This window comes from Borostomias antarcticus (genome assembly GCF_949987555.1).
Source record: "Borostomias antarcticus genome assembly, chromosome: 2".
NCBI classification, from domain to species: Eukaryota; Metazoa; Chordata; class Actinopteri; order Stomiiformes; family Stomiidae; genus Borostomias; species Borostomias antarcticus.
Window position 1 is genome coordinate 9,257,613 of NC_140235.1, and position 12,500 is coordinate 9,270,112.

The 12,500-nt window shown below is 52.4% G+C and overlaps 1 protein-coding gene across 1 annotated transcript in view; it reads right to left on the reverse strand.

The window, feature by feature from the left end:
* Positions 1 to 12,500, reverse strand: part of ptk7b (protein tyrosine kinase 7b) — a gene marked incomplete at its 3' end in the record, with an annotated part of 72,907 nt that overhangs the window by 20,051 nt on the left and 40,356 nt on the right. Inside the window, exons 2-4 of the mRNA XM_084457281.1 lie at positions 9,784 to 10,086; positions 1,121 to 1,223; positions 592 to 776 (exon numbers count right to left, since the gene is read on the reverse strand). Coding sequence (XP_084313407.1) covers positions 592 to 776; positions 1,121 to 1,223; positions 9,784 to 10,086 — 591 coding nt within the window. The remainder of the gene's footprint in view (positions 1 to 591; positions 777 to 1,120; positions 1,224 to 9,783; positions 10,087 to 12,500) is intronic.

A 12,500-nucleotide genomic window follows, 5' to 3' on the forward strand; every position in this document is an offset into this window, starting at 1 on the left:
AAGAAGAAAACGTATTTTCCACTGAGAAACTCCGCTAGTGCATACTCTTATTCTTTTTTAATTGTTGTTATTGAGTCTATTTCTGCAGTAACCTCACTTATGGCTGTGTTTATTGTTCTAACGTTAACATTACCGCTCATTGCTGCGGGAGCTGCCATTACTCTTCTACTACTAGTGGACTCCTGTATTTCTACTAGCGGACTCCTGTATTTCTACTAGCGGACTCCTGTATTTCTACTAGCGGACTCCTGTATTTCTACTAGCGGACTCCTGTATTTCTACTAGCGGACTCCTGTATCTCTACTAGCCATTCCAGTCATCATCTACTGGAACCAATTAGGGACTGGGGGCGGGACAGCTATTAAAATGCAGTCCTTTGATTGGTGCCCCATTTTCTGGGAAAACTCAAATCGCTCTGGGCGGCTGAAGTCCAGACTCAAAATGATGATGAGTCTGGTGTACCAGGCTACAGAAAGGCATGCAGACTACACGCACACGCACGCACGCACACACGCACACACGCACACACACACACACACACACACACACACACACACACACACACACACACACACACACACACACACACACCTATGATGTTGAGGGTGAAGTTGCTGTTGCTGCAGACGTGCCCGGCGGCGTTCTTGGCGCAGCAGTAGTAGACGGCGTTGTCATCGGGGCTGGCGCTGCGGAAGGTCAGCGTGCGCTCCTTGTTATTGATCTGGTGGGTCTTCTCTGTCAGCTTCACCTCGTCTCTGATCCACTGACAGGTAGGCCTGGAGAGAGGAGAGGGGAGGAGAGGAGGAGAGAGAGGAGGAGGGTAGAGGAGAGGGGAGGAGAGGACAGGAGAGGAGGGGAGGGGAGAGGAGAGGGGAGGAGAGGAGGGGAGAGGAGAGGGGAGGAGAGGAGGAGAGGGGAGGAGGAAGGAGAGAGAGAAGAGAGCAACAGGAGGAGGAGAGGGAGTAAAGTTGTGGTTAGGGGGAGACAGGACATGAGAGAGGCCAGGGGAGTGCTAGAGAGTGTCAGTCCATATGAGTGCTGTTCTGTTCTGTGACGTCACACGCTGTGTCAGAACGGTGCCCTCTGAACTGAAGGTGATGGGGGGGGGGGGGGTTCTCACCGCGGGTGTCCGTCAATCTGGCACCGTAGTGTCACCGGTCCAGAGCTCTCTATCTCCTCCACAGAAGCTGGCTCCTTCAGGGTCACGCCACCGCTCTCCAGCCCTGGAGACAAAGAGAGAGAGAGAGAGACAGAGAGAGAGAGAGAGAGAGAGAGAGAGAGAGAGAGAGAGAGAGAGAGAGAGAGGGGGGGGGGGGGGGAGACAGAGAGAGCGAGTTTATTTCATTTGACAATAAAGGAAAAAGACAATCAGATGATTACATCACAGCTTGAAAAATTGTAAAGGATAACACAATAAAGCCTCACACCTATTTCCAATGTGGACCTTGATGTGTTAACAGAAAAGAGAGAAAGAGAAGGAGAGAAAGAGAGAAAGGGAGAAAAAGAGAGAGAAAGAGAGTGAGAAAGAGAGAGGGGGGGGAAAGAGAGAGAGAGAAAGAGAGGGAGAGAAAGAGAGAGAGAGAGAGAGAGAGAGACAGTCAGCGAGACTGTCAGGGGGACAGGAGGAACATTGAGTTAAGTGGTATTCCTGTCCCCTGTCTCCCCTCGTGAGGCCAGCACATCGGGGCTAGCTAGCTAGCTAGCGCTGGAGCTAATGGATGTAGCAGACATAAGGAGGGCGAGGCACTGACAGCAGGATGGGGGAAGGAAAGGAGGGACGGACGCCCACGCAGAAACCACTAGTCCACCTCTCCGGGCACAGCATCGCCTACTGCATGTACATCAGCTCTTTATAGAGACAGGCTACATTGACTCTGTCAGTTTAAAAGGCCCACTCTCACTGTCTGAGGAGCTCATAAAGAAAGAGAGTCTGGTCTTTCCATTAAGACTCAGTCCGGCAGTGTAACTGGGGAATCAACTCTGTCAAAGAAGGCTGCTCGGAAAAACTCACGCCGACGGCAGACCGACATTCTTGTACGCTTCTGGCTCAGCCCTGCGGGTCTGGGAGAAGACTACAGGATGGGTAACGCTTTAGAATAACCCTCGTTAATAAACCATTTATAAAGCATCTGTTCATAGTCTGTTCAACATTATTCAACCGTTCAACATTATTACATTTATAAAAGTTAGTGAGCTATTTATAAATGAGCAGTTCTGTATTTATAAACATGTTTCAAAAGATTTTCTAATGGTTTATGAGATCATTTATAACGTTTTTTTACGTCTGCTCACATTTAATAAATCAGTTATGAATGACTAATCAACCAGTTTTAAATGATTTATATAAGGTATTATATTCACCCTGTTCAAATGATAAATGGACTGCATTTAGAGCGCTTTATTATCCACGCTTTACACGATTTAGCCTCTCTTTCACCTATTCACACACACACACACACCAATGTTGGCAGCTGCCATGCAAGGTGCTAGCCTGCTCATTGGGAAAAATGTGGGGTTCAGTGTCTTGCCCAAGGATACTTCAACATGTCGTCAGGAGGAGCCGGGATTCAAACTAGCGACCCTACAATCATTGGACGACCCTCCCTCCCTCCTGTGCTACAGCGTTAACCAAGGACGTTCTCTCACTGAAGAACCCAGACTATAACCAATGACGTTCTCTCACTGAAGAACCCAGACTAATGACTAATGGTAGAGAACCATTCGTCAGTCTTGTGCGACTGCATGTTTTCAGCATGACTCAGCATGTACAGTAGGTTAATTGTTATCTATATAAGGACATGTAGGTCATGTGCGTCTGTTCATTTGACACGCTTGAGTCGGTGTGTGTTTGATTTAATAAGATTGGGATTACTATGCGTGTGTGTGTGTGTGTGTATACACTCTGACAGAGTGCACGTTTGTTCGAGTTTATGCTCGAGTAAATACATAAGTATGTGTGTGTGTGTGTGTGTGTGTGTGTATGTGTCATATGGCCCATGGCACAGTGCCAGTGTTTTGGTCGTCTATGAAATATGCATGGAACGAGCTTCCCCAGGAGACAGCTAGTGTAGGGGGGGAGGAGGGCGCAGCGCCACTGTGAGCTCAGAGGGGGCGCTAGAGGAAGGACCTGTCACAACGCGTTAAGGTAGCCCATGGTAACCTTCCGTGCCCTGAGGGGACCATGGGAAACTGTCTCTACGGAAACGTTGCCTATAAGCCCCTCTGTCATCCTCCCGAGCCAGGCAGTGCTCATTAGCCAGCACTGACAGAGCCTGCCCTGCGTGTGTGTGTGTGTGTGTTTGTGTGTGAAATATTTCTTACACTGGAGGTGGGATGCTGATTAGCTAAGGCTGTCAGTCAAGGCCAGGCCCGTAATTTCAAGAGTGTTTGTGTGTGTGTGTGTCTGTGTGCATCTGTGCGGGTGCGTGTGTGAGCGCATGCATGTGCATGGTCGTGTGTGTGTGGTAGTGTGTGTGCGTGCGTGCGTGTGTGTGAGTGAGTGAGTGTGTGCGCGAGTTTGTGTGTGTCTGTCTGTGTGCGTACTGTATGTGTGCATGCGTGTGTGTGTGAGGAGGATGGAGCCCTCAACAGTAATGACCTGGGGCCCTCAGGAGAGCTGTCATTATGGTGCTGACATGGGGGGGGGAGGCCCCCTCTCTACACAGGAAACTGACTCACAAAGGACAAGGACAAAGTAGAACAGAGCTCATGAGATTCACCTGTACAATTCACCTATACCATTCACCTACCTGTATACGACTCACCTATATGATTCGCATATACAATTCACCTACTTGTATATGATTCACCTATACGATTCACCTATATGGCCGTTACACAGCTCCAGTCTGCCCTGTCTTGACAACATACTCTCCAGCTGTCTACTGTACTGTACATACTACCTCATCTCCCACTAGAACCTCATCACCACTGTATTTGTGAATGGGGGGAGCAGACATGCAATGGAACAAACCTGGCAACCTAACTGATAATTACGAGGCAGTCTGAGTTCCTGAGGCGGGGCAGGAAGGGCCATCAACGCCTTGTTAATAACACAGACGTTGTTAGGACGTTGTTAGGACGTTGTTAGGACAGAGGCTCAGGGCCAATCACAGCTCCAATGCACCAAGGATCACTGTGTTGAGCTCACTGAGCTGATTTGTTGCCATGGTGAAAGGTTTCTGTGATGGAGAGCGACGGGTGGGTTTGGTCAACCAAGAGAGAGACAGAGAGAAAGAGAGAGAAAGACAGAGAGAGAAAGAGAGAAAGACAGAGAGAGAAAGAAGGAAAGACAGAGAGAGAAAGCGAAATGAGACAAAGAGAGACAAAGAGAGAAAGAGAGAATGATAGAGAAATAGAGAGAGAGAAAGAGAGGAGAGAAAGAGAGATGAGAGAAAGAGAGAAAGAAAGAGAGAGAAAGAAGCCACATACTGAAGAAATTAATGAAAGAACATATGAGTGCATGGCGAGCATGAACACAGACAGGCTCATCTGGAGCTTTGTGTGAACAGAACCCTTCAACATGGCGTCCTGATTTGAGGAGCAGGGTAGGCGAGGGCGGCGTCTCGTGAAGCCCTGTGGGCAGGTTTGACTTCAACGCCGCATTGGATGAGGTGTCACAGCCAATCACCTCAGCGTGACGGAGGAAGACAGGCGGATCACCGGCCGGTCAGAACGGGCCGCTGGGCCCGGCTTATTCTGACAGGACGCCATGGGAAATGAAAACGCTTGAGGTGGAAAGGTTCTGAGAGGAGGAGGAAGATGTAGGACTGTAGAGTGGTTCTAAAAAACACCACAGCTGCTCCCCAGAGAGATGGAGCGAGAGAGAGAGAGAGAGGGGGGAGGGGGTGCACCGGGACATTGCCATACCACATCTCGTTACTGTGTCTGATTGATATCCAGGAGCAACAAGAAGATGACAATAGAGATTAGAGACTGCCTGAGCTGCCACAGCCCTGCCTCTACCACCCAGAGCCCCTACCCCCCACCGGGGACCCCTACCCCCCACCCGGGGACCACTACCCCCCACCCGGGGACCACTACCCCCCCACCCGGGACCACTACCCCCCCACCCGGGGACCACTACCCCCCCCACCCGGGGACCACTACCCCCCACCCGGGGACCCCTACCCCCCACCCGGGGACCACTACCCCCCACCCGGGGACCCCTACCCCCCACCCGGGGACCCCTACCCCCCACCCGGGGACCACTACCCCCCCACCCGGGACCACTACCCCCTACCCGGGACCACTACCCCCCACCGGGGACCACTACCCCCCACCGGGGACCACTACCCCCCACCCGGGACCACTACCCCCCACCCGGGGACCCCTACCCCCCACCCGGGGACCCCTACCCCCCACCCGGGGACCCCTACCCCCCACCCGGGGACCCCTACCCCCCACCGGGGACCACTACCCCCCACCCGGGACCACTACCCCCCACCCGGGACCACTACCCCCCACCCGGGGACCACTACCCCCCACCCGGGGACCACTACCCCCTACCCGGGGACCACTACCCCCCACCCGGGGACCACTACCCCCCACCCGGGGACCCCTACCCCCCACCCGGGGACCCCTACCCCCCACCCGGGGACCACTACCCCCCCCACCGGGGACCACTACCCCCCACCGGGGACCACTACCCCCCACCGGGGACCACTACCCCCCACCCGGGACCACTACCCCCCACCCGGGGACCACTACCCCCCACCGGGGACCACTACCCCCCACCGGGGACCACTACCCCCCACCCGGGACCACTACCCCCCACCCGGGGACCACTACCCCCCACCCGGGGACCACTACCCCCCACCCGGGGACCACTACCCCCCACCCGGGATCACTACCCCCTACCCGGGACCACTACCCCCTACCCGGGACCACTACCCCCTACCCGGGACCACTACCCCCTACCCGGGACCACTACCCCCCAGCCGGGGACCACTACCCCCTACCGGGGATCACTACCCCCCCACCCGGGACCACTACCCCCCACCCGGGGATCACTACCCCCCACCCGGGGATCACTACCCCCCACCCGGGGATCACTACCCCCCACCCGGGGATCACTACCCCCCACCCGGGGACCACTACCCCCCACCGGGGACCACTACCCCCTACCTGGGACCACTACCCCCTACCTGGGACCACTACCCCCCACCCGGGGATCACTACCCCCCACCCGGGACCACTACCCCCCACCCGGGACCACTACCCCCTACCTGGGACCACTACCCCCATCCAGGACCACTAACCCCCATCCAGGACCCCTAACCCCCATCCAGGACCCCTAACCCCCATCCAGGACCCCTAACCCCCATCCAGGACCCCTAACCCCCATCCAGGACCACTAACCCCCATCCAGGACCCCTAACCCCCATCCAGGACCCCTAACCCCCATCCAGGACCCCTAACCCCCATCCAGGACCCCTAACCCCCATCCAGGACCACTAACCCCCACCCGGGACAACAATCACCCACCCGGGACCACTACCACTGAGAGGAGAGGACAGGAGAGGAGAGGAGGAGGCAGACATGGCCTGGATTAGAGGAGAGTTGAGGAGGAGGAGGCATGGGGCTGGAGGAGAGGAGGAGGAGGGGAGGAGACGGAGGCATGGGGCTGGAGGAGAGGAGGAGGTGGGGAGGAGGAGGAGGCATGGGGCTGGAGGGGAGGAGGAGGAGGCATGGGGCTGGAGGAGAGGAGGAGGGGAGGAGGAGGAGGCATGGGGCTGGAGGAGAGGAGGAGGAGGGGAGGAGGCGGAGGCATGGCCTGGATTAGAGGAGTTGAGGAGGAGGAGGCATGGGGCTGGAGGAGAGGTGGAGGAGGAGGCATGGGGCTGGAGGAGAGGAGGAGGAGAGGAGGCGGCATGGGGCTGGAGGAGAGGAGGAGGAGGGGAGGAGGCAGAGGCATGGGCTGAATGAGAGTAGGGGACTAAGCCTCCATTAAGGAACACAGGGGATAATTACTCCAAATGACTGTTCTCAACAGACAGGATTAGGGGAGTTTCCATTGAAAGAGAGAGACAGAGGAACAGTCTCCCCCACCCAGCGTAGCTACGTACTGTAAAGAGTGGGATGGTGCTGCTCACTATTACATATACTCCAGTGCACACACACACGCACACACACACGCACACACACACTGAATCCCCTCACAGAGCCATACACAACATCCTACTCGACAAACACGCAAACTACCACATGCATGAGCGCACACACACGCCACGCTGATGCCAGAGGGGTATTTTACTTAGTATGTTGTGTGAGTTTATTGCCCGTGAAATGCATGCTTCGAAAATATGAAAACATCTGTCACAGCCTCAACTCAATCTGCTTAGGCTGATCCACAGTGTCAACATGCACTGGGGAATGGGACACACTGATAAATGTGTTGTTGGTGTGTGTGGCTTTCACATCCCAGATGTAATTAGGCTTGAAAATCACAACACCACTTCAGCTACATATGTCCACTGTTCAATTGTTTCTAAACAGAAATGAAAATGTGGGATTCTCCATGTAATTCTCTGTGTTATCTCCTCTATATTAGTCCTATGTTATCTCCTCTATATTAGTCCTATGTAATCTCCTAGCTGGGTGGGGGTGTGTGTGGTGGTGGTGATGAGGGGCTTGGCAGGGAATCTGGTCTGGATCTGCTCTGGTCCTGTCAGGTGGCAGTGGGGGGGGCTCTTTGATAGGCTGCTCTGTCAACACGTTCTCACACACCACGGCCGGCCGGACCAGAGCGCATTCCTGCCTACAGACGTGTTCCTGTGCTCTCCCAGATATGGGACACAGCGAGACGGCATCAGCATGTGGGGTGAACGTGCGTGTGTGCGCTCCTACTGTACAACCGTTTATAAATAAAACGTGGCAGTAGCAGTACACTTCTGGTCCCTGATGGCACACATACAGTACGTACACACACACACACACACACACACACACACACACACACACACACACACACACACACACACACACACACACGAGTAAACGTTAATAAGAGACATTAATTCATCATGATTGACTCACACAAAGACTTCATCCCAATAAAATCTCTCTTTGTTATTGATATTAATGTCAGTATCCTGCCAGATAATAGAGTTGATTCCAGGTCGCTATGACGACTCCTCTAAACTGTGGTTCAAGTCTAACTTGTTTTCATCTGTCAAGTGAGTCAGAACACTTTTATTACTGTTATAAATCATATTTAATTACAGGACATAAAGCATATTCCTTCAGGTCAGATGAGGGTCTTAAAAATAAGACACTGGGATAGCGTGCGCCGTCTCATTTCTAGATCAGGCACCGCATCAGACCACATCCACGCCACGGGTGGCATGGGATCACAGGCCCTGGTCTGAACCTCGACCGCGCGTGTGTGTGTGTGTGTGTGTGTGTGTGTGAGCATACGTGTGTTTTCCTGGACCTCGACCATGAGCACGTGTGCCTGTGTTTGTCTACAGGGAAGGCCTTGCCTTCTCTACAGTATGTTGTTTTTTTTCCTCGCAGCAGTTGGACCTCTGTGGGTGAAACACTCTCACGTGCTGTACTGTACTGAGATCCAGAGGTCCTTCCCCACGGTTCCCACCACTAGGGGCCCTTCAGCCCAGCCCTACACATCACCGTGTGCTGTCGGAGTCGGGGCCACACCTCTTTTCTTTTCTCTGGTTTCTTCTGAAACATTAGAGGGTCTCTGTGGTTTGGTTATGTGACCAACAACATGCGAGGCCAGGATCTCTGAGTACTGGGACAGAAAGGACAAAGACTTCGAGGGGGATTTTGAGAGGGAAAAAAAGAAAGAATCCTGAATAAAAAGCAGAAACGGTGTTAATCTAGACGAGAATAATTACATGGCTGGAAGGTGAATTTCACTCCTCAGTAATTTTCACACAAAAAGCCTTTTGAGGGGATGTGGAAAAAGAGAGAGTTACACAACTGAAACTAGAAACACATGTGTGGCACAGATATCCGCTTTCCCTCAAAGAGAGGGAAAAGATACAAAGACGCTACAACGTAGAGACATTTTGTCATCTCAAACCAGCGGACATTTGATACGCGCAGCTTTTGTTCTGTGTCTTGGTATGACCAGCCTTCTCAATCATATCTTATATCCCTTAGAGTTTGTGCTTGTTTGAAACTTGAGGTGTGTGAGGCGGGCCATTAAAACATAAAAGACACAATTCTCTTGTTTTACTGTGAAGTATGTTAAGATTTAAAGATTGCGGCGCTGCTGTGGTTGTAGCTCGGGAGGTAGAGCGGCCGGCTGGGGATCACAACCAGCTCTGTGTGTCCCTGAGCGAGACACTGAACCCCAAAATCGCTCACTTGTGGCACGGTGGCGCAGTAATTCGCCTCACACAAGAGGGTCTCCAGGCCTTTCTGTACGGAGTTTGCATGTTCTCCCCGTGTTTGCAAGGGGCTCCTTCAAAAAGAACCCAATAGGAAAAAAAATGCAGAAGAACAGATTGCCAACGCTGTCCGTCCCTGACCAAGACGGACAGGAGCCCTTGGTCAGTCCCCGTGGCGCGGCTCATGCACGCTGCCTACTGTCTGCTCCCAGCTGCCCTTGGCGGAAGATGAAGGGATGGGTTAAGAGCATGTGAAGAATTTAATCGGTGGACGCTCCATTCACGTGTGTGTGTGTGTGTGTGTGTGTGTGTGTATGTGTGTGTGTGTGTGCGCGCATGTGTGTGTGTGTTTCGGCATCGTGATGTGTGTCTCACTGCACGACCAATAAAGATGTTTGTTGTTTTTGTTTAGAGAAACTGAACTCACACTTGATGTTGAAGGAGGCGTTGGTGGAGTGGAGGTCCTCGCCCGTGACGGCGTTGAGGGCCACGCACTCGAAGTTCCCGGCGTCCAGTCTGCGATCCACCGCCGTGAACTTCAGGTTCCCGCCCTCCTGGAAGCGCCGCTCGTCCTCCGCCAGCGGCTGTCCGTTGTGCAGCCAGCTGTACACGATGTGGTTGTCCACGGGGTCGCTGACCTCACAGCGCAGCATCGCACTGCGCCCGTGCAAGGCATCCTGGGATTTGGGTTCCTTGGTGAACTGAATGGTGCCAGCCTGGATACACAGAACTGTGATAGAGAGACATACAGTAGAGAGAGAGAGAGAGAGAGAGAGAGAGAGAGAGAGAGGGAGAGAGAGACATAGAGAGAGAGAAAGAGATAGAGAGAGAGAAAGAGAGAGAGAGGGAGAGAGAGAAGGAAAAAGATGTGGGGGAAAGAGGGAGAGAGAGACAGAGAGAGACAGCGAGAAAGAGAGACAGAGAGAAAGAGGAGAGAGAATAGAGGGAATGTTGAAGTTAGGTCACAGCAGTAATGTTTTACAGTATTTTCCATGTATTAAACCGGCACCACGACAACCACAATATAGTTTATCTACATCCAACATTAGCCAACCTCCAGAGACATCTACTTTCTGTTAAGCAGTCCGTTTTAATCATTACAGAAATCACAGGACAAAGACCACAAGACTACTGCACGCTAAATACCTAAATTAAGGCACCTCATGAGAGTTTGATTTATGAAACACAGAAGAGTCGGGACCTAAGAGACAAGCATTTCTATTCTGGTCTGTTTTCATGTATGCTACCTCTAGCGGGGATATTCCATGAATGAGCAGCTGCATCTCGTTAGAGACGATGGGAGAGGGAATGGAAGGACGGGTTTATGACAGACTCTCTCTCTATGTCTCTCTCTCTCTGTCTCTCTCTCTCTCTCTCTCACAAAGAGGCACGCATGCACGTGCGCACACACACACCCACACACACACACACACACGGCCATGCCCCATCAGCGCTGACAAAAGTCTCATGAAGTGAGGCCCAATGTGCTGCACACCCACACAGACACACACACACAGACACACAAGCACGCACGCAAACACGCGCACACACTCACACACACACACAAGCACGCACACACACACGCTCACACACACGCTCACACACCCTCATACACAGATACAGACACTTATAGTTCCTTGATTTTCATCGGCACTGTTCATAGTGCTGCTCTGGAGACATCTCTTCTGCTCCACTTCCTCCTCGTAGTAAGGACGCACGCACGCACGCACGCACGCACGCACGCACGCACGCACGCACGCACGCACGCACGCACGCACGCACGCACGCACGCACGCACACACACACACACACACACACACACACACACACACACACACACACACACACACACACTGTGTGCTCCACTTCCTCCAAGTCTCCTGCAAGGAGGAGCGAGGGTAGGAGGAGGTCAGCTCACGTCCTGGCCTACATCCCGATGGAACTACTCAAATATGAGAGAAGACCGTCTACAGGAAGAGAGGGAGGGAGAGTGGACGGATGATGGAGAGGGAGGGAAAGGGACGGATGATGGAGAGGGAGGGAGGGGAGGAAGGATGTATGGATGACTGGGAGGGGCGGGGAAAAGGAGGTATAGAAGGGAGGGAGGACAGGAGGGACTGATGGATGTGAGACGGATGATGGAGAGAGGAGGGAGGGGGAGAGGAGGGAGGGGGAGAGAGAGACTCCACTCACCATCATCCATCACCCTCTCCACTCATCCACACAAAAGCATCCATTACCCCACTCCAATCATCCACAACCATCATCCATAACCCTCTCCACTCATCCACACACCATCATCCATAACCCTCTCCACTCATCCACACACCATCATCCATAACCCTCTCCACTCATCCACACACCAGCATCCATTATCCCACTCCAATTATCCATAACCATCATCCATAACCCTCTCCACTCATCTATAACCATCATCCATAACCCTCTCCACTCATCCACACACCATCATCTATAAGCCTCGCCACTCATCCACACACATATTACTGGAGGAAGACCCAGAAGAGTTGTGTAGAGGTGTGTGTGTCTTACAGTATGTGTGTGTGTGTGTGTGTGTGTGTGTGTGTGTGTGTGTGTGTGTGTGTGTGTGTGTAGGCTAGCACAGCCTTTCTCAAACCTTTTTGTCCCAGGGCCCAGTAATCCATGGCCCTCAACATCTGGAGACCACTTACATGATTTTTAGGGGAAAGAAAGACTAATTTTTTCATTCAATGTATTTTATTAAACACATTTGTTTAATAATGCAGCCCCATTTTAATGTAACATTAAGATTTAAATGTGTATCTCTTGTTTGCACGACCTCATGTCTATTTGTCTCTGTTGTCTGCCTGTCTGCCTGTCTGCCTGTCTGCCTGTCTGCTGTCTGTCTCTGTTGGCTGTGTTGGCTGTCTGTCTGTGCTGTTATCATGGACCTCCTCTTTCCCTGCAGTAAATGACAGATATGAATTAGCTTTAAAAACTAAATTAGACAAACACCTTCACACATGACTGACATTCCCTCAAATCATTTTGCTGCCATGTGACCAAATCAATATTTAATAAAAAGCTGCGTGTGTGTGTGTGTGAGAGAGAGAGAGAATAAGAGAAAGAATATTTATGAAATTTGTGTAAATAAATTATAATATA